The sequence below is a fragment of the Podarcis liolepis genome, assembly GCF_965112155.1.
Source record: "Podarcis liolepis genome assembly, chromosome: 3".
NCBI lineage: Eukaryota > Metazoa > Chordata > Lepidosauria > Squamata > Lacertidae > Podarcis > Podarcis liolepis.
The window spans coordinates 86,444,741-86,468,161 of record NC_139557.1 but is presented as its reverse complement, the minus strand read 5'-3'; the positions used below and the strand labels follow the sequence as shown (position 1 = coordinate 86,468,161).

Sequence of the window (23,421 nt, the reverse complement as noted above, 5' to 3'; positions counted from 1 at the left end):
CTGAGTGAAATTTTTAAATCATTTATTCAAGACATCACTCCCTGGTCAAGCTGTTCCGGAAGGCAGCAAATCCTGGGATCTTGTTTTCTCCCCACCACACCAAACCTTCTCTTATCCGAGGCAGAATCTCTGAGCTTTTCACACATGGGCCTTCGCTGTGGTTAAAACTAACACATTTTGGATCCAAACCATACGTTTAAAGCATGTGGTTTCCCTCAAGAATCCTGGGAACTGCAGTTTGCTAAGGATGCTGGGAATTGTAGCTCTGTGAGGGGTAAATTGACAGTTCCCTGGGTTCTTTGCAGGGAAAGTCAAGTGCTTTCAATATGCTTTAAATTTATGTTGTTGTCGCTTCAGGCATTAGAAGAAGAAGAAGAGTTTGGATTTGATAGCCCGCCTTTCACTCCCCTTCAGGAGTCTCAAAGCGGCTAACATTCTCCTTTCCCTTCCTCCCCCACAACAAACACTCTGTGAGGTGAGTGGGGCTGAGAGACTTCACAGAAGTGTGACTGGCCCAAGGTCACCCAGCAACTGCATGTGGAGGAGCGGAGACACGAACCCAGTTTCCCAGATTACGTGACTACCACTCTTAACCACTACACCACACTGGCTCTCTCACTGGTTCGCCTTGAATGGCGAACCTTGCTTCAGAGTAAGTATAGTTAAGAATGCAAAGAGAGAGGGGAGGGGTTGGAGGGCCAACTATGCAGTCCAGCATCATGGACCCTTACCTACATCCACGTTAACCCCTGTGTTGTCTCCTAGTCAAAAGACCTTTCAATGTCTATGGGCTAGGGAAGACTTCGGGGAGAAAAAGGAGGTGCTCCAATTTGCTGCTGGGAATTGTGTTTCCTGCCACTGGCCTAAAATGGCCCCCTCTTCTGCAGATAAAATCTTCCCCACTTGACATTAAAAGGGTGAAGGTGCGAGGTGCTGCTGTGTCTGCGATAAGTGGACTTGGCTGCTCTGAGAGGCTCCTTTGATGCCAGCCGGTCTGATTGAAGTCTGTCGCCAAAGGAGCCCGAGACATCAAATGTCAGAATATGCTTATCTGCCGTGTGGGCGAGATCATAAATCCCTCTCTCTGGATGAGAGTCCAGATAGAACAGGGACCAGGTTGTCCAGGTGGGGCAGCTGTGGAAGGCGGGGCCAGGCAGGAGTAGCAGACTGCAGAGCTTGAATGGATGCCAGTCTAGTCTCTGGCCTCTTTCCTCATCCCCTCTGCTGTAGAAGGGAGCCTAGCAGTTCAGGAGAATGATTTCCCTGAGCAAATGTTAGAACAGAATGCATACCAAAAAGCGTGCCTTGGCAAAATTCATTCAAAATGCATATTGGATGAGAAATAAGTTCAAAAATAACACAAATTTATGCTTTAAAAAAAAAAACACCTGTGGGTTGAAGCAGAAATGGGAAATAAGGGATTTATGAATGAACACATGTGACCCTGGCATAGACTGGGAATAGACTGATAAATCTACCCCTATTCCCTAAGCAAAATACTTAATAGTAGTGGTATGTATAACAATGTGAATGGGGGGGGGACCACAATAGCAGTAGTAGTTGTTCTTTTAATAATAGTGAATTATATTGTTTTCATTCATCCTGCCTGGTAGTTGACACTTGAGTTACTCCCTTGATGTGATAAATGGTGTCACAATTTTACACAAAACGTATGTACCCTCCCCCCCCCGAGTGTCATCTCAGTGGGGCCTCTCCCACATGCACCTGGTTCTTCTTTTTAATTTGATGCAACCTCTGTTGCTAGCACAGTAGTTGTGTCAGCCTCTGGCTGTAGGCCTTCCTTCCCCCATCTATTAGGGAAGCATCTGTGAAGGGAATGCCTAGTGCTCCTAATTTAGCCTTCGAGCTGGAAACAGACGGCAAGGTAACTCTCCAGCCCAGCTGCAAGACAGAAGGCCCTGGCCACCTGTGGCTCTGCTGATCATTGTGTCACACAGCTGAGCATCTCCTCCTCCCCTCCGAAGGGCTCTGCTGTCTTCAGCCTCACTTTACCTGCAGCATTAGCTGCTTTTAACTTTCAATTACTGTATGAAAAGAGAAGCAACTGTACAGGCAGCGACTGGATTGCTCAGACAGCTGGTAGGTAGCCAGCTACAAAGTCTTTCTTCTTCCGAATGTTTCTTTGAATTCCAGCCAGTGCCGTAATGACCGAAAGTCATTCCAAGTGGATGGCTGTTCAGTGGAATGTGTGAAAATGAGTGCTCAGGGAGCAAAGGTCTGTGTGCAATTCCTTATTGGGCAGCGGTGTGCCTTGCAGAGATCAAAGGCAGAAACGGCACTTTGGGGGCAGTCTGGGCAGACAGGTTTTGTAATTTGGCTCATCTTGCACAAGTACCTATGCCACCATCCATCTTCTGAGCCCTTCCGAATCATTTGCAGTGTAGTGTCAAGAAGAAGGTGAGGAAGAATTGTGCAGAAGAGACTATTCTGCAATATTAAACGGCAAGGAACAATAGCATTTATTGATGATTATTTATGAAACCAGAGCGCCCCAGTTGGACTCCATATGACTTGCATTAGTCATAGTCAACAATTGCATTCATTATTTGTTGGCAACAACAATTAATCTTTAAAATGCATGGTGATCAAGGGCTTATGTGCACAAGTAGTTTACTGTACAGGAAGCATCTGTTATGTTCATTGGATCCCAAGTTACCTTCAGTCAGGGCCACTTCATTTATGTCTATGAAGAATCCCTAGTTTGAGCAGCACCGATCCCCTCATTTCTGGCTCCCTCCCGGGCACTCAGACCTACTTATCAGCAGGGTTGTGATGCCAGGGCCTCAGTCTATTCCCTACCACCCTCAATTATTGTTGAGGGGAGCTGTGTTAAAGGTATGGGGCAGATCCAACCATGCCAACACATGATGCCAGCCCTGGTGAGGTATTAGTGGGCATTTACATCCACTGCATGCCAGGCTAATCTTTCCTTGCCAGTGCCTCCCTTCTGTGATTGTATTGCTAGATTCCTTTTCTAATTTTGTCTCCTGGCATCATTCCTGCTATTGGTATCCATCTGGCTTGAGAGACACTGGAGGGCCCCTCCGAGGGTGAAATCAAACTGCTGCATTAGCAGCACTTAAGTGACCTTCCCAGAGCACAAGTCTGGGCAGTGTGTATGGAGGTCCTGGGCTGCCCAGATGACAACACACACACACACACACACACACACACACACACACACACACACGGCCTCACTGATATGGTCTAAAGGAAAGCAGAGCAATCTGTTTGGCACCAGCTTGGCTGCCAGAGATGCTGGAAGGAGGCATACAAGGTGCATCCAACCATCTTAGGGACTCTACTCAGGATGTGTGTAAGGTTTGCTCCTTCACCTTTTCTTTACCTGAAGGTGTCCTGCAAGGCAGCAGAGGTTTAGGATCAGAGTTTTCCTTCTCCTAGATCGGCTACCTTTCTAGGTTGATGAGCCCTATCTGCCCCTCACTTCCCTCTACAGCGCATTCAGTAACCGTGTTCTTGATCATTGAAGCTACTAATGGTCTCATCCACTCAGGCCACTGGAGTCTGTCTTTGCATGCAGAGGAAGCCCCTATCTCACTGAGGGTTTGATACCCATTAGCTATGCTCACCTGTTTTAGCTGGCCAGTCAAAGCCTTTCCCAGAGTATGGTCGCTGTCACATCTTGACACCTTCTAGGAGGTGGGAGCTGAGTGCAGGGTGGGGTCACAGTTTTATCATTCTTACTAGTTGTATTATATTTTATATATCATTTACAGGGTGGCCTTTACTTGATGTTTGTCTTGTGAGGCAAGGGGACACAATCCCTAGCCAATGGCAGAGGCCAGAGTATGCTTCATCCCATGTACACTGTGGGAAGGATGGAACACAGTTGTGTAAAATAAGTGAATACATGTGATACTTCCTTTCATTTAGCACTCTTTATGACGATTCCACATGTATTGTAAGCTGAAATGGGGCTACTTGGTCTGACATTAGTAAAGGCTGCATACACAATATATTTTGGAAGCACATTCAAAACACATTTCCCCCTCAAAGAATTCTGGGGACTGTAGTTGACGCTTCACATAGTTACGATTCCCAGCAATCCTGAACAAACTGCATTGCTCAGAATTATTAGAAGGGGAAGAATGCACTTCAAATGTGCTTTAAGGGTATAACGTGTACACAGCAAAAGTTCACACATAGATTCTAGCTCCTTTTAAAATTCTGCATGAAATTCAGACACAGTGAATAAAATAGTCCGGTTGTTTGGTTCTTTTGTATACCTCCACCACCAACCTCCTGCCTTTGTGACCTGGTCTTTCTTCAGCCCCATCTATGTTGCTTGGGATAAGTGATAAGAGCCAAGGATGCAGTTTTGATTGTGTGTGACTCTGCTGGCATTTAGAACCTGAGGCACCATTTCTCCCCAGAGGAAATTAAACCTAAATGCAAAATAAAACGTTGTACTCTTGGGTGCTTAAGATCAGAGAAAGAAGACAGGAATGGGAAATGTTAAGAGCTAGAATAAATGCCAGTGTGATCTTGTCAAGGGCTTCTTTAGAGAGTGAAATGTGGCCTAAAGCTCCTTTTGTACTTCTTGTTAATGCAGAAGAGCTACTTGCTTTCCATTGGCGTAACATTACCTGCTAGTTTAGTTTTGCCCGTGGTAAAATGGAGAGGTGTGAATTCACTTGGGTGTTGACTAGCGAGGCTCAGACGTTAAAAAAAATTTCAGAATGTTCGCTTGTTTGTGATGTGCAGGTATTTCTGAAGGAATGTTGTGCACTGTAGGTTATCTTAAGGCCAAACCTAGATATTGCATTATATACTTGGCTAATGCCAAAAATGACAGCCACACACCTAGTTTCACCTCTGGAACATCTGATACAACTTGCATTTCCCCACCCCTGATCTGGTATATTGTCTGCCACAAGAAGTGGGGGAATATACACAAACAATTATCTCAGACAAAGGTAGGTAAGTATTAGCAGATGTTGAAGAGAGGAGATGGGAACAAGGTATGGAGCAGCCATTTTTGGTGGCAACTGTGCATGGGTGGGATTTTTTTCTGTCTAGTAGGAAGAAAGGTGATCATTCTGTCTGGCAAGCCAAAATGCTTGGCCTGACAGAACAATTGCCTTAGCATGACACTAAATTCCTCCCTCTCATTTTCTCATTCTCCCAGTCTTTCGTTCTCCAAATTTCCACATCATGGTGCTATTTTTTGAAAAAAGATTCCTTCTGAAAATTCATTAACATTTTATTGCAAATTTCTCCTATTATACACAATTTTGTTTACAATTTTGCTTAATGTATATATTTTTGTAAAACCATTTCCCTGAATACAGTACATTTTTGTATGTTATGTTCATGAATATACGCATATTATACACAGTTTACCCCACAATATGCATTTTTGTACACAATGCTTGACCAGAGAATTGCATTTCAAAAACTGGAGAATTGTGAATTACAAAGAATGTCTGTGTTTTGGTTCGCAGATTGTTTTGGAAAGTGCCAAATTAAATAAATTTGCCTTTAGATGCAAACTGAATTGGATTTACCCCCCAGTCCAAGTGTAGTTACACACATTCCCCCCTCTCTTTTTTTATTTGTACCACCAGCATGCATGGTGCTTTACTGGTCAAAGTTCTACATAGGAAGACAGTAGAGGAAGAAGAGGGCAGGGAAATAACATGCATTACTTAAGCTACACAATCTTAAACTGCAGGGTTTGATACAGGAGTCTGTACATTCCTTTCCTAGCCCAATAATTGCCAAACAGCATGCTCAGACACCGTGATCTGGTTCACATGATACAGTAAACCAAACTATGGCTCAGCTGAGACTACATGAATGTGTGGGTTCACAGAGAGGAGCCTACAGCTGCTTTTTACAAAAGATTTTATAACCATAGCTTGCATCCACCCTGCTCCTCCCTTGTCCATCCCCTGCCAAGCTAGGGCAAAGTTTGGCTTAACATGCCCTCTGAACCAGGATTCACGCTTAAGCTCTCTCCTCACTAACCATGAGCTGTAGATAAAACAAACCTTGGATACACTCACACAGTCTTGGTGAACCATTGTGTGGCTTACCATGTCATGTGAACCAGGTCAGTAGTGTGCTATCAGAGAGAAATTGGTACCACACCAAAATAAACAAAGAGGGTCCTCCTCCTGCCTATGCAGGAGGTCACACGATTTACTGCTCTGTCGTTCTGACCCTCAGCTGATAGCAAGTAATTCTGCTGATTCTCTGCAGCAAGGCTCTATGCCTCACCCAGTTATGCCTAATACATATGGTACAATGACTCCCTGCAGATCCAGCCCTACCGCTTGGCAGAGTGAGGCAACCACTTCAGGCAGTAGATTCTGGGTGTCATAAAATGGCAGCAGATTGTTGGTTATTGAACTTACTGTTGTGTTTTTGCTATCAGCGAGAGGTGATTTGTGGTTTTTTCTTCCTCGTGTGCCAAAAATACGTGACCAGTCTTGGGTGCTATGCACTTTGTCTTACTAGGGGGGAAACAGCACTCATCAAAGGATGGGTAGGAGGGTCTTGTTTGACTTCACTTATTTTGTCTTCCTCTGTACGTGTTCCATTTCCCCCTCCCCAACACATCCTTTTCAGTTAATGAAATGGTGTTCAGAAACCCAAGACTTCAAGGGTGCTGAGCCATAGGAATGCTTTAGCTGCAAGGGAGTATTTCTCTTTGTAGTGCCTTGTAAGCATGCTTTAATTGGGCATGGAGTCTAAGCGTGAGATTCAGCATGCCTAGCTCTCAGCTGCTTCGAGGAGAGGTGATCGGGGGAGAGGGGCACAGAGGTCAGCATAATCCCACCCAGGGTGAAATATCTTCCAACAGTTGTGAAGCAGAAACTGTAGTGTGATATATTAACCGTCCGCAGGAAATCACTGAGTGCCTCTAACCTTCTTTCTTGAAGAAGATTTGGCTAGTTGTGTTAATTGGCTCAGGCGGGTGTAAGGGAACTGAGCTCTAAAGTCAAGGGCTGTTCACCATCCTCAGTCACTTCTCTGGAAAAGGCTAATTAAATTGAGGCTTGGATCTTTTTCTGTGAAACTCAAAATACACACATGCACAATTCTGTGCTGACCTTAGAGAGACCCACTGAACAGTCTCTGTTTCGTAACTTATAATTTTTGGTGTCAAACTCGCCCCCCCCCCTTGATGAACACAATCCAGAGCCAAATTGAAATGCTTCAAGTCTCATTAATTTCAATGACAGAAGGATGTAGCTTGATACAGTGACTGATCCCAAGTACAGAATACCTTGGTTGGTTCAATAGGCTTATAAGAGGCCTGGGGCTGCCACTGAAAGTAGTCGTCTGTTATGATTGTTCTCCTCTCCTCTCATTTAAAAATATGCTACATGATGTCATTGCTTTAGTCCTGGTTTGGGCAACCTGTAGCCCTCCAGATATTGCTTAACTACAACTCCCATCATCATTGGCTGTGCTAGCTGAGGCTGATGGCGGATTGCTATCCAACATCCGGAGGGCAATAGTTTCCCCATCCCTGCCTTAGATTTTCCTGGAGCTTTTTATGTGGCAGCCAGTGGAGTGGAGTGGAAGGGGGAAATTGAAACCATAATGATGGCACGTCCTACCTTTTACCTGCTTGAAGCTATTGTGAAGAGGGGCTGTGGCGACTGTTTTCTAGTTCCTTGCCATTAACTCCTAATTGGAGCCTCAAGCACCAGCTCAACTCTGTAGTTTAAAAAACAAGGACTTAAAATGTGTTTAACTTTGACAGGATTGTCCCCAAAGTCCCTTAAGCCCCCTTTACTGCAGTAAAGCCAGTGTGCCTTAATGGTTTAGAGGTAGAATGGTTGGATTGGGGGAATCTAGGTTCTAACCTCCACCCAGCCATGAAGATCACTGGGTGACTTTAAGACCAGCACTTTCAACCTAACCTTTCCCATAAGATTGTTGTGGCAATAAAGGGGTGGGTGAAAAACCATAGCATGCTGCCTTGAGTTCCTTAGAGGAAAGGCAGGATAGAAATGAAATGAATGATAATCTCAACGTTAACACATTCTGCATATGAAATGTCAGGAAATCAGGTTGCCTGTGAAATCTCCTGCCTCGGTAAAAAAAGTTAATAGGAATAAGTCCCACTGAACTTGATGCAACTTGCTTCTGGTCAACATGCACAGGAACACACTGTACATTTCTGTTATATGAAAGGCAAGAGTCGTTATTATATTTTTGCTGCTACAGAGTGAGAGTGTGTCTGACCCATGCCATCACTGGCAATGGAAAGATCTGTGAGTTTCGGTTCTCTTGGTTTCTCATTTTTCCAATCTTAAATTCAGCTCTCCACATTTTGTAGCAGTTTGCAAATTCTGTTTTAAAAGGTCCATGTGAAAATCCACCAGCATTTTAGTGAGAATTTCCCCTAAGAAACATGTGTGAATGAAGTTTTGACTACACATTTTTGCAACCAATTCTCCTAATATAAAAGGCATTATATATGTTACTTCACTGGTATATTAATGGTAATGCACACTTCCCCCTGATCTAGGCATTTTTGTAAACATTGGCTGGAAAATTGCAACGCAAAATTCAGAGAAGTGTGAATTTTGAAGGATGGCTGTGTTTTGGTCTCACATTGTTTCAGAAAGTGAAACGAAGGGCTCATCCACCCTTCCTCTTATCCCGCTGCTTTTCCCCAGGGAAAACTCCTCTTTAGTGCTCCATCTGACCAAATGGCCATTTGGGGTTTTCTCTAGATTGACATTTGCTCCGATTTAGCACTAAATAGCAGGTTTCCCTGGGAAAGAAGCATACTTTCTAGGCATGGGACAAACAGAAGTGTAGACAAGCCCTATGCTAGACTCAGCTTTCAGTGTGAACTGAATCAAGTTTCTCTCCCACCCCTAGCCCTCAAATCGTTACATTCCTTTTTGTCCCTTGCTGTCCCAGAAAGGCCATTTCCCCTTTTCTTCTTTCTGGAAATGAGCTCGTTAATAATCACTGAATTTGTGCAATTACACCTGTGCTTCTTTGGCCCTACAGCTAATCTGCTGCGTGTGTAAAGTTTCTGCTTCAGTTAGAAGAAATGAACGGGTAAAATTAGCAAGTTGTCTCCTACTATTTAAATACGTGCCTTGGTATTGTGGGACAAACTCACCCCTTTTTTTCAACCTCTGACAATGAATGAAGAGGGAAGGAGCAATGACCAGGAAGAGAAAAAGTGTGCCATTTTCAAGTAGACCCATTGTAGGATGGCTTGTAGACTTTTTCCAGGGTCTAGAAAACCCTCAGCTGATTGTGTGAAGCAGAATTGCACAGACTTGACAGACTGCTATCAGTTGTTGGACCGTTCCTTTATTTCATGGTTCTTTCGTTTGCATCTGAATCAAGTTGGGACAAGCTGTAACATAACGCTTTAGATATCCAGAGCCTCTTAGAAAGAACTCCTGTGATATGTCAGCACAACATTCTTAAAAGCTACTTTTGGAACACGGGTTCATTCGAGGTCATGCAAAAGTCAACATGGCTGGGAACCTGTTTCTTCTGGATGACTAGGAATGAATGGGTTTCAGGTGTGACCTCTAAGAACATCATTTTGCTATGCTGCAGAATCCCTCTCTGAATATGTCCCCCACATGCAAAAAACATTAGCTTGCAATCTGCACCAAGTTAATTAAGAAAACTCAAGTGAATGAGTATGTATATCTATCTATAAATAAAATTCCCATTATTTAGGAGACAGATTTCTCGATGCTTGCCCAACAGAAGACTGTAAAACTGTTTTTGATTTATCCTCGTCAGTGTTTTTATACTGCCCTTAAATCATATTGCCAGAATGGTTTACAAAAAGAAGAAAAGAAGAAAACTATTAAAACATATAAACAACTTAATATACTAAAAGCCACAAAATCACGGAAGTCACAGAAAAACAATCGGCTGGATTAAAATAGCATCTAAAAAGCTCAAGATAATAAAAAAGGCCTTTGTCTGGAATCGAAAGGGTAATGAGGCAGGTGCCAAGTGAACTTTTCAGGAGAGGGTATCTCAGAGCTAGAGAGTCACCTGTGGTGGCCAAATACATGAAGAAGACAGGGCTTCTGGCATTGTATGATAGTCATGGTGGGCTACACATTAGGAAATTCCCTTTTCTACAGAACTATTAAAGGGATAGGAGCCCCAGCCTCTTTTTCAGCTGGCCACCTTGAAGCCACCATCTAGAAAGCCTTGTCTCTGGTAGCCACTCACTTCTGCAGATGGCGCAGAAGCCCTGGCATCCAATTTTTAGGTGCTTGGGCAACCAGGCACTCAGGTTTTCTGAGATAATAATAATAATAATAATAAATTTTATTTATATCCTGCCCTCCCCAGCCGAAGCCGGGCTCAGGGCGGCTAACAACAATAAAGTAGTACAAAATTCTAAAACTTTGGGAGGAGCCAAATGCCAGTCATGGACTGAGCCAGAAAGAAAGGTGAGTGGATCAGCAGGTGTAAATTTTACCTTTGTACAGTGGACTGGTTTCTACACAGACTTACACAACCCTCTCTGTTCTCCATCCAGACAAGCAAGAGCATTGTCAGAGTTCACATAAACATCTCAGCCAAGGAGAGTGCAAAGCAGGGCTGATAATGTGGTCTGCAGGGAGGGGTGTGTAGCTAGGAAGGAGTTGTAGACTGGAGAGAGGTCCAGGGACATGATAGAAAATTCTAGAAGGCCACATTCAGCTTCCAGGCCTGAGGTTCCCTGGCCTACAGTGCAATGTAATTTATTTTACTTGCGTTCAGAAAACAAAGCTCAAAACTTTCAAATTGCCTGGGTTGTCTAATACTTCGTTTGGAATTGGCACCCATTCATTGTTACTAATGAACTTATGAAACCCATTTATTTATTTTTCACAGAAAAGAAAGCATTGGGAAAATTTCCAGAAAATCTTTTGCAGGGAAATTCCCACCCCACATCACTAGCTTTGGTATATCTCCATGCAGGAGTCTGTCTGCTTGGTGCAAAGCAAGACTTCTCCTTTCCCTGAAGCAAAAGTAAAAATAGATTTTTAAAATGGGTTTTAGAACTCGGTCATGCTCCAGTGACCCTTATGTTTCGGAGCCTCATTCCTGCTGAAGAATAAATCCAGAACTTGCTAATCTTGTAAAAGTGGGAAAGTGAAAGGTTATTTGAGGCACAGCGATACATGTCTCACACTTGACAAATCCTGCCCTTGTTTGCTTGGCGCTTGCCCCTCATTGCCACATGCTCCATATTTTCCTGAACCTAGAGCTGGTGTGTTTTTTCGTGTTGCAAAGTTCTGGGTCCTTCTCTAGTCAGGGTGATGTGTAAATCAAGGCACTCTGGTTCCTGGGCAAGACTGAGCAGGCCACATCAGTTTCGTTCATCTTTTTATTCATTCCCGAAGAGCAGGAGGATTATTACGGTTTGTGTTATTGCAAAGTTGTTTTGCTGCCCTTTGTTTTTGGAGTAGCAGAATATTAACAAGTCTGAGGAAGAAGCACGGCTTACGGGCTGCTGGCTGATGCTCTGGCCTCTTCACCCCTTTCATATTACCACTCACCACATTAGCTGCTTTTGCGGTTTAATTTTTGAACGAGGGAAGACAAGCGAGAAGAGCCACTGACACTTGAATAGTTCAAGGCTTGCGTGTGGGGTCCCATATCTGAGCTTCACAATACCCAGGCTGCGATATTTGCATATTGTGGCACATTATTTGTGGGAAATGGAAAACAAGCAGGCGGAAGGATTGTGTAATTTCTGATGGGCCCTTTATCTTGGAAGCTGCCAAGAGCAATTGGGAAGTTTTTGTAGCTGAGCGTTTCTTGCTGAGTCTGGGACAGCGACAGGGGCTGCTCTTCGTTTTCAGAGGCCAAATGGGTGTTGCGCTAAAGCAGGGGGTGGGGAACCTGTGGCCCTCCAGATATTGCTGGAGTCCATCTCCCTTCATCCTTGACCATTGAGCACTCTAGGGCATTGACCCTGCTGCCACAGCGCCCTTGCCCCCACCGCTAATGCTGCACCCTTGACAACTATGTTGTTGTGAAAGTGTGGGTGCTGGCGAGGGTGCAGTGACAGGGTAGCAACAATGGGGGTAGGAAAGGGCCCACAGGTGTGGGGGGCGTTTTGCCTACAGCAGCAAAACATCCTAGCCTACCCCTGCTCGCCTCTGTTGTTGTGAAAAGCTTGACCTACTAATCCAGGGATCAGCAAACTTTTTCAGCAGGGGGCCAGTCCACTGTCCCTCAGACCTTGTGGGGGGGCGGACTATATTTTGAAAAATAATAATAATGAACGAATCCCTATGCCCCACGAATAACCCAGAGATGCATTTTAAATAAAAGGACACTTTCTACTCATGTAAAAACACGCTGATTCCTGGACCATCCGCAGGCCGGATTTAGAAGGCGATTGGGCCGGATCTGGCCCCTGGACTTTAGTCTGCCTACCCACGTACTAATCCTTCCATGTCAAGCTTCTGTTAAAGGCAGAAGAATAGCCAGTTCTAGTCAGTTGACAACTTTATGAAATGGCATTAAAACAGGAAAAAGCCTCTCTGCATACAGGTTACTAGTTCTTAATGCCAACCCCTTTTTAAGGTCTACTTTTGAAGGATTGCCCTATTCTGAGCCTGTTGAAGTGAGCACTGACTGGGGGGCGAGGGAGGGGTGGTGCTGGTCAATTTGTTTAGCCAACCTTTTGTTCTTGGGACTCAGTTAATGAAGCTGTTGAGTCATATGCTAAGATGAAGAGCCTGAAGGTCAGCTCCCTCAAAAGTGCCTCCTTTTTAAAGAGTCCAAAGCAGGTTAGGAGGATAGAATTGATTTTCACCTTTCCGTTTCTTTTGATTAATATCTTTGCAAGGAAAGAGCCTTCAGCAAAGGCACCTGTTGTTTGCTGAATACCCAGAAAGTTTTGCAGCCGCTTCCTCTGTCCTTGGGAATCCATGGCACAGGAATACCGGCAGTGCATTTATCACACTTAAGAGGTTTCCTTACATTTAAGGGGAGCGTGAGTGTCTTCCTCTGCTCTTGGTTTAGCAACAAGTGCAGGTACAATTGCACAAGTGTATTTTTAGCACGCCTTGTCATTTCTTTTTAAAAGGTCTTTCCAGAAACAGGTGTTCCAACCCCCAGGTTTCCTTCTTTACTCAGAGCATTTCTTGACCACCAAATCAACAAAATCCTCAGGACGGTTCACACAAAGTTCAGTTAAAACCTTAAATATCAGTCACTTCAACATCCTGCCTGAAAACTAGCATGAACAGTTTAATAGCATTTAAAGCTCAACGGAAAGAAATCTTTCTCTTAAAAATGGGTTATTTTACTAAGCATAGTTTTTCGAGTTGGGTGGTAATTTATATCTGTGTTTGTAAACTTTTTAAAAATGGTTTAGGTTTCTAAAGAATTGTTAACACTGTTGTTTGTTGTATTTTTTATATGAACTGTTTTCTGATGCTGTGAACTGCTCTGGGCCACCTATGCTGAGAAGGCCAGCACACAAATTATTTTCTAAATGAATAACAAAATAATAGTATGGTACCCCTTGGTACCTTCCAATTCTTGTATATGACACAGTCTAATTTGATTGGTATCTGAGTACTGTATAATGAAACTCTGATTTAGTACATCTCTCCAGCTAAAACAAATGCCCTCCAACCCCTGTAATTCTATGGTTTGTGCCAAATGACTAGTTTTCAGATTTCGTCCTGTTATGATATCTAGAAACAATACACAAACAATGTACAGGCATCCCCCCCCCACACCATATATGTATGATTGACTCGCATGAGGCTAGCTAGGTATGTATGCAATACTGGGAAATAAATAGATTCACACTAGGTAATGGTGGGGAGAAGCTTGAGAGTCCTCATGGCTCGCAAGGAGACCCTGGAGCCTGAAAAGGACCTATGTGAAGGTGGAGGAAGCCCCAAAGAGACCTGTTGCACAGAGGGGCTTTGTTTATGCTGCTTAGCCCCACTACCTAACGGCAGATGCGCAGAGTAGTGAAGCATCAACACCTGCTGCTTTCCCATACAGTACATCCTCCTGCTGGCTCCGGAGCTTCAGAGTTGTGTGGGAACAGTGGGACAGGGGGCTGGGAAGCAGGGGGGAAACAGGTGTTTAGAGGGTGCTCCCCACTTACGCAATTTGAGCTTATGCACGCAGGGGCCTGGAGCGTAACCCTCACATAAGTCTGAGGATGCCTATCTCGCCACATTACTGCAGACTGTTCTTTCAGGACCTCCTCCTGGAATTTTACTCATCATTACAATTGAGCGAATGGACTTCTGCAGGGTCTGGACCTTCAGTGTCCAACATGATTCCTCTGTATGTTTGTATTTCTCGTCAGAATATTGTACCTCTATATGTTTCTATTTTATCAGCTAGAATTGGAGTCCCTCTCATAGCAGTCTTATTAAGGGGCTAAACGTACAATTTAAAAAAAAGAAAAAGTCATGGGTCAAGGTAACTTTCAGGTATATTATTACTCTATATTTCTATTTATAGTCTGAAGATCAGAGCAGACAATAAATGACATTTCCTCAAATGTGTTGCATATGAGAGCTGTATTTGACACAAAAGGAAGCTACAGGAGTAAGGAAATGTTTGGGTGGAAAGGAAGGTTGTTTCACTTTTTTATTATTCTGTCCTATTTAGTTTCTCTTAAAGCTTCTTCTACACTCATTACATTGCAAGCCCTTTGTGGGTCACTATGGATCCATCTTTGGGAAAAAAATAACTGTTGACTACTCCAAATCCACAGAACAGGGTGGGCTGTTCAAAGGAAGTAATAAATGCTTTCGTCATCACTGAGGCTTGCGTTTGGTGCTGTTATTCTAATTGAAAGTTTTTGTTTTGTCATTTGTCCTCTAGTCCCTCCAGTAGTGGAGCCCATTTTCCAGGATATCCGGCAGGCTATAGGGCGCAGTGTCACCCTTCGCTGCACCATGCTCAAGGGAAGCCCCATGAAAGTGGCTACAGCTGTCTGGCGATTCAATGGGAGTCTCCTGACAGTGCCTCCGACGGAGCAGCAGGACTTCTCCGAGTACAAGGTGGACAGTGTGAGCCGGGAGACGAGTGGCAACTACGAATGTAGCATCTCCAATGATGTCGGGGTGGCAACCTGCCTCTTCCAGGTGTCTGGTAAGTCCTGCAAAGATCAGCCAACTTCTTTCCTTTTTAGTAGATTTCAATGTGGTTGGAATTGGCGAATAGCTTGCAAAAGGAGGTGAGAGAAGTCACCATGCCTAAGAGGCCTGTTATTGTAGTTGGACCTACTTGTCCTGTGCTGTACCACGCTCCATGAATGCCATTCTCTTCATGGTGCACAACCCAGGCCCAATTCCTGTGCCTGCTTTTGCTGTGTGAGGTGCCATCACAAAGGGAACTGCACAGGAAGCCATTATCCTCCGTGTTGCTCTGGTGACATCAGCCATAATGCAATGCCTGGAAAATGGGATTGCAACTGGAACGTTTTCAACCCTTATAGGGAGCCACTTCTCACAGATGGCTTCCTGCATTCCATGGCACCCATACAATTCCATTTGTATTAGAAACCTCCATCTAAGATGAATCCTTGAATCCAGCTCATATTAGATGATCGTGTCACCCACTGTGCTTTAAACATCAGCCCAACAAATGTGCCATACTCCATACTGGCACATTCAGTTTTGTGCTGCAGGCACAGGTCTCCTAGGCTTCATCAATCAGATGGACTAACAGAAAACAAACCATTTGTCCGATCAAGCTACAATACAGCATGGAAATAAACATGCCCAATCCTATTGAAAACGATATGCTTACCTCTGTATTGGGTTGTGCTTCTTGAGTCTACCATAGCATGTAAGCTGTTAGAAACTCAGAATATACATGAACACAGCATTCTTATTTTCTTGTATTTTTTCCCCTGTAAGAGTTGATTCGGGAAATCACAGGCCATGAATCGAGAATCCCTGTTTGGTCCTATCTATCTATCTATCTATCTATCTATCTATCTATCTATCTATCTATCATCTATCTATGCATGCAATGTTTATATCTTGCTTTTCCTCCATGGACGTGAAGGCAGCACACATTGTTCTTTCCACCCACTTTCATTTTATCCTTACAACAGTCCTCTGAGGTAGTTTAGGCTGAGAGCTAGAGGCTGGGCCAAGGTGAGCTTTTTGCTTTGTGGTGATTTCAACCCTGGTCTTCCCAAGTCCAGGTCTGACACTAGCTCTTGGGCTTGTTCTCACTGGAAGAAAAACCATCCATTTCTGTTGTTTTTTCTCGGCTTTGTGCTGATAAACCTTCAGATCTATCTGCCATTTGCCAAATTGAGTATCTCAGCCAATCTCTCTACTTGATGGCTGTCTGTCATGTTGTCACTATGTTAGACAAGGAAAGCCCTTTTGGTCCTGAATCTTTGGACAGACCCACACCACACATTTAAATCACTTCCCATGTACACTGAAAGCACATCATGCCCCTCAAATAATCTTGGAAAGTGTAGCTTTCTCCTCACATAACATTTCCCGGCATCCTTAACAAACTACAGTTCCCAGGATTCTTTGAGGGAGGAAGTCTTGTGGATTTGATTTAAATATATGGTGTGGATCTGTCCTGGGTGTTTGTGTATGACTTGCATGCTTAAAAAACCAGCTAGTTACAAAGCACCTACATGTCTGCCCTTTTATAATAAAAATGTGTGTGCATTTAATACTCAGACTATATATGCCACTCCTTTCCATCATCCATGGAAAGCAATGGCTGTTTTCACACAGATGCAGTCCTCACAAGGACCATTTTAACATATTGCCCCACATAGACACTAGAGCTGGTGCATGGAGATGGAAGAAGCATAGATGAGCAATCAGTCATTTCTTTCTGTGCCCCCAAATAGCTGCAAACACACTCCATTGGTGACAGGTAGAAAATCGCAAAGGACCCAGTGGTGTACTTGATTATTAAATCACTGGATCTTCCATTTTGGGAATCAATTATTTTTTTTAAAAAATGGATATTATGCAAGTTAGTGATTATCATCCATTCTAATTTCATTTCTGAATCTGTTATGAGACTTGACTTCACAGTCAATACAAGTTGAATAAGCAACAATTAGTCTCCAAGGTGGCTCTGAATCTCTGGCATACACAAAAAAATTGTGTCAATAAAAATAATAAGAAAAAGGGGCTCAGAAGTAAACATCAATATTACCATTGTAAGTTAATAAAAATAAGCATTGAATCATTTCCATTTAATTATAGCAGAGAAGAATAGCTGAGCCATTCTGATTGGAGTGGGATGTAATAGAATGGAAAAAGATGGCACTTTGGAAATGAGGAATGGCAGTGGGGAATATTGGGTATCTTGGACTCTTTCCAGTAATACAGCTTCTGTGGCTTTTGGTTGGGCAAATCCTAGGAAATGACAACAGCATGTAATCAAGGACATCTATCGATGGAAATATTTCAGTACAGTGACATACCATGGACTTATAGGTCTAAAGATGTCTACATTATGTACCCTTAATTTCTTCTAATCTGAAAGTGGCTGTGTATTTATTTAATGCTACATCTTTTGGCTTATCTGGTTTGAGCAGGTTTATTAAATGTAGCCTACATTACTGAAGGCAGTTGTTTGGAACAGGAGCTATATACCGTATTTTTTGCTCTATAGGACTCACTTTTCCCCTCCTAAAAAGTAAGGGGAAATGTGTGTGCGTCTTATGGGACGAATGCAGGCTGTGCAGCTATCACAGAAGCCAGAACAGCAAGAGGGATTGCTGCTTTCACTGCTCAGTGATCCCTCTTGCTGTTCTGGCTTCTGAGATTCAGAATATTTTTTTTCTTGTTTTCCTCCTCCAAAAACTAGGTGCGATTTGTGGTCTGGTGCGTCTTATAGAGCGAAAAATACGGTAATTCAATAGACTTTTGGGGGGGATTAAATTTGTAGAACTGTAAACAACTTTTATCAATGCCAGGTGCAACCACTACCTTAACAAGAATCACAAAACCAAAATAATTATGGGCATGTTCTTTCAGATTCTCCTTAAAACCAGCAATAAAAAATATTCCAGTATCTGATAGTAGCACATTCCATTGCTCAACATTAATTGCAAATGGCATCCTCTTCTCTGATAGTCAATGCCCCTTCTGTATACCTTCACTATATACTGCCTCTGCATGCTCCTGTCTTGTACTTTATGAACAATTTGTCCTACTCCTCTTTTGTACATTTGAAAATTGAGTTCCATCCTCCTGACTACCCCAACTTCTTCCACCACATTCTCTTCAATGGGAAACTTCCATTCCAAAATGTTGCTATTATTTGATGCACTTTCCTCTCTATATAGATAGATACACACACATGATTAAAGACAGCATCATTTATGCTTCTATCATAACTAATGCTGTGAGAAGTGGGTTCTTTGCTAAGCATCAAGTACACAAAGACATGCCCAAAGTGCATGCTTTGGGTGATTTCCAGCAACATCATTTCAGCTTCCACCACAAGGAGCAGTTCTAAGATACGGGTATTTCTTTGAATGTAAGGATTGTATGGCTCCTCTTCACTGGCTTCTTCCTCTTCCCTTTCTGCTATTTATTTTGTAATGCAAAGCCAGATTCTTCTGTGTTGCGTATAATGGAGATAAATTGTTATGTTGCAAAGGACAGTTTTAACCTAAAATGAACAGTATGCCACATGGGAGGCAAAGGTAATGACAAAGTCACTACCATTTTAGTCTTGTCTCACTCATTGTTGTAAGCAGCAGAGAGATCAAAGCTGGTTCAACCATAGTTCTACACACATTCTTGAGAGATTCATTGTCCTTTGGTGCTGCCTTGTTCAAGTCCATGTCAACCACCCAGAAGTTCACATGGTTGAAATTAAGGCAAATAAGAGCCAGCTCAGTGTGGTCACACGTGACTATGGAATATCAGAACATTTGATAAGTTAGGAACATGGATTCTTGTGATCCTCACTGCATAGTTTTATAACAAGTTTCCTCCCCATTTTCTCTCTCCCTTTTCTCCCTTTCCACTTCTCAGCTAAAGCTTACAATCCCGAGTTTTATTATGATACCCCTAATCCTACCAGAAAGCAATCCAAGAACTACTCCTATGTTTTGCAGTGGACACAGAAGGAGCCTGATGCTGTTGACCCCATCCTTAGTTACCGGCTAGATGTCCGTCAGGTAAGACCACCATCTTAAGTGCCAAAATCCATTTCTATTCTTTTTAGTTTGAGAGTACATCAGTGCACCACCTCACTTAAAGAGTGGGAACTGCTGTTTGCAAAACAAACTGGAACTGAGGGCATGGCTCTTCTTTCCCCATTTTACAGAGCAGAGAAGACAGGTGTGTGGTTTGGCCCTCAATTTCGAGATAGATGCTGTAAATGATAGAGAGCTTAAAAAATAAGTCTGCTTGGAATTCTCAGACACAGTGCTTTGAACATGGCTCTGATAGGAAGAAAATTTTGTAGTTGTTAGCCAGCACTGTAGATTTCATAGGCTAACAATTCAGATGAGTGGAATTTCAGACTCTTCACTTTGAACAAATAAAGGATTGTAAATTGGAGGGCTCTCCAGGCTGGAATTGCAGGGGGAAGTCATTGACTGTTCATATTTCACAAAGGCCTTCATCAAGTTGTCATAATAATACTGGAATGTTATTAAACTCTGCTGGAGCAAGGTGTGGAACAAAAAGGCTATTGAGCATAAAAGGGAATAATAAAGGATACTACCAGGAGAGGGAAAATGGTACCATACGTTGTAGCTATAGAAAAGTGTTTTGTGCCGGGAGGGTTGCATTCTAAGAATGGATTTGTGAATCAGGGAATCATCTCTGTTTTCAGTCAAGCTAAAGTTCTTGGCTATAAGACAGTTGCTACCCATAAAAGCCAATGAAATGACTTTGGGTAAAATATAAGAAACTGGGCTTAATTGGATTGTTTCATATTTGCTATAAAAAAAAAGACATCCAGGCATTTATTTTATTTTATTTTATTTTGGCATTTGATGCATCAGTCCAAAATGTGACACACAGTTTCAGTTTAGAGATACAAATTTAAGCAAAGAAGAGACATGATCTGGGAAAAGCCTTTTTTAAATTTTCATGTATCGTCATATTTCATTTTTATCACTGCTAGGAACCTAAAAATTTGGAAGTGGCCTGGGCCTCTCTGGACCAGAGCCTGCTGTCTACATACCTTACTGCTCCTTGTGGTCACTGGGATTGCATTTCTTGCCTCAGTGAGACAGCCATCTTAGAATTCAGAAGAGTTATCTATGTTTGGGGGTTGTGCCTTTGGCTTTGTCAGTGGAGATAATTCTGTACTTATTTTAAGTTTTGTTGTTGGACAAGTTAACTTGCCCTCAAAGGGAGTGGTGTTTGACCTGTGTTCATAAAGACCACATGTAAGTTCAGATATGACCAGTTCCAAGATGAGGGTAGAAACGGATGTCACCAAGTTCACAGTGCTCTTCTGGTATGAATGCTCCCATGCTATATAACATTGGAACAGGGACATATAACGTAGCTCCACCCCTTAGTCTTCACAGAAGCAGTGTTGCTGTCTGTACTGGCAGAGCTTTCACACATACAGCTGTACATGCAAAATTGCACTGGTTGCGCAAAGGGTAAAGACAGGGCTACTTTTGATGACTAATGTTAGAAATGTTTTTCACCTCTCTGTTATAAGTTGCCTCAGGAGCTGCTGCGACATGCTTCTGAAACCAGTCCCAGCTTATTTAGGACAGGTTTTGTGGTTTAGCCTTTAATATGCGAAAATGTAGGGGTTTGCCTATGAATTGACTCCCTGGCAAAGAAGAAATACAGCTAAAATCTGAATATTGGAACCAGTCATTGCATTCTAATTGTATTTGGTCTTGGGTCTGATGAAACCAAAGTAGGATATGTTTTAGTCTTTATCTTTAAATTAGGAACCTCGTTCATATTAATTCAAATTTAACTTCTAAATTCTTATCTGGTAATTGCTAGCATAAGTTATAGCAACTTTCATTAAGATATTTTCTAGCTATTGGATTCATATATTTCACATTATACTTGTCTGCCTTTGACCATTTGAACTTAATCAATCTCACCGTATACTACACTTCTATTTATAAGAAATCATTGGACCTTTAAGGCTTATTCTGATATTGCTATTGGCATCCTTAGAATTTTAGTAAAAAATAAATTGATCGTTTTGGGATTATTGACTGACATGTTGCAATACCTGTGGCTAGGGATGGATGGATGTGTCAACTTCAGTTTCTCATTTTTCCAACCCAGTTCTCCACATTTCTGCATTAGTATGCCAGTCCTTGTGAGAACTTAACAGCATTTTAGAGTGCATGTTTCTAATATATTCATTTTTGCAAGCAATTTCCCCTAAAACAATGGGTTTGTGTACGTTATTTTCATTAACATATGCATTTTTATGCTCACTTTCCTCTACTATATACATTTTTGTACACCTCGTTGGGCTGAAGAACGTCATCCCAAAATTCAGAGAATTTTGAAGGATAGCTGCACTTCCATTCATGCATTGTTTTGGGAAGAGTGAATTAGTTACCCTGCCACTTTCTCCCAGGAAAACGCTCTCTTTTGGAGGTCAGTTGGATTTTATGTAGATTGGTGTTTGCTCCGATTTAGTAGTAAAGAGTGGGTTTCACCAGGGAAAGCAGCGGGACAAATGGTAGACCATTTGGACGTGTGCCTAGAAAGTAGAGGACAAATGGAACACCTCTCAGACCCATGCTTTCTAGGCATGAAATAAGCGGAAGTCTGGACAATCCCTTAGTTTTGCATTAAAATGCAAACAAGCCGAAGTTCTTCGTAATTCCTTCTTGAGACCAGGTTTTTTGGTATATACTTTGGACCTAGACATCAGAAAACTATTAGTAACATATTCCTAGCTGCCATGTATCCTAAAGTATGTACATGTGACAGCAGCTGCCTTGGGTTGTGGAGCCCCATCTCCTCCACTGGTGGTGGAGAAGCAGCAGCAGTGGCTTCCAGTGAAATGTCATGGAAATCTTGTGAGATCTCCTAGGACCTTGCCGTATGACCTAGGTAAAGGGGGTCTTCATTGGAGGGGGGCAGGGGGTTTCATTGGCAGAAGGATGGCACTTTCCCGTTTTGTCTCAGGTGGTGAAACAAGATAGGCCCCCACTGACATATAAGCACAGCAAATACAATGATCAAATATGCTGGAGCCCACAACTGCAGGGACAGCATCCTATGGAAGTGTGACATCTAGAACTGGGTTACTGATCACCGAAGGTAGCAGGTGCATTGGGCAACTTTATGTTCTTGGAGCTATGCTGTGAGATGTTAGGTTGGGTTGTATTGCAGGTGGATTGATACTAAATTGGAAATTTACAGTGTGACACCATTGGAATCCTACTTATAGTCTTAGCATCATGGAGGGGCGCCTTGCAAATAATCTAGTGCAACCTACTGCTCAGTGCACAAAATCCAGAAGTAGAGCATCTCCATAGATGGCTGCTCAGCCTCTGTTTGAAGACAGTACAGTAAGAGAAAACCACCTCCCTTCTAGTTAATTGCTCTCATTGCTGAATTGCTGGGTCAAACACTTTATCTTAATGTTCCCTCCTGCAATGTAAGCCTTGCCCTCTGTGACAGCAGAAAACAAGTCTTTGCCCTCTTCTATGTGACAGCCCTTCAGATAGTTAAATAACAATATCAAAATGAGCCTTCCTGAAATCCAAGGTACACTTTTGGCTTCCCTTGCCTTTGGCTTTTCAAAAAATCTTCACTTCCAACATTACATAGTCACTTTCCCGCAAAGGTTTGGGTACTTCCATGTTGTTAAGATCAAGTCAAGGACAACCTATTCCTCACCCCTTGCTTTTTCCTGTAAGACCTATTGCAGTCGTTAAGAGTCGTCAACAGGCTCATCTCAGCTATCTGCCAATCACCCATTCCCACCACCCTTCTGAGTAATACCCCTCCCCACCTTCTCACTATATAGAAGGATCTGGCAACTTCTGTTTCAGTGTATCTGAAGAAGTGTGCTTGCACACGAAAGCTCATACCAAGAACTAACTTAGTTGGTCTTTAAGGTGCTACTGGAAGGAATTTTTTTGTTTTGACTATGGCAGACCAACACAGCTACCTATCTGTAACTGAACCTATTCCTTCCTTCACCTCCTGAAAGAGAGAGTTGTCACCATGACATGTTAGGCATTTGTTGGAGATTCCATGTTTATCAGAGTTCATCTTCTAGGAAATAATCAGGGTAGCTTGAACTCCCCCGTTATTTATTATATAAAATACAATCCCATCTTTCTAGTGTCAGCACATCACTATTCACTCCTACTAACTCTTGTTTTTTCTTAAACATCTGTAATTTGTTACAGAAAAGCATCATCCCCATATTTCGTCACTCGGTAGTATTCTGACCACAGTGTTGTTTTTATTT

The 23,421-nt window shown here is 42.7% G+C and overlaps 1 protein-coding gene across 5 annotated transcripts in view; it reads left to right on the top strand.

Annotated features, from left to right (window-relative positions):
• The window catches only part of MDGA1 (MAM domain containing glycosylphosphatidylinositol anchor 1), a 239,175-nt gene that overhangs the window by 130,882 nt on the left and 84,872 nt on the right, over positions 1 to 23,421 (top strand). For all 5 annotated transcript variants that reach the window (XR_014524576.1, XR_014524577.1, XM_083497182.1 and 2 more), the window contains exons 9-10: positions 14,860 to 15,129; positions 19,020 to 19,165. Coding sequence is in view for 3 of the 5 variants with exons in the window: in XM_083497182.1 (XP_083353308.1) it covers positions 14,860 to 15,129; positions 19,020 to 19,165 (416 nt within the window). In the remaining 2 variants the exon portion in view is untranslated. The remainder of the gene's footprint in view (positions 1 to 14,859; positions 15,130 to 19,019; positions 19,166 to 23,421) is intronic.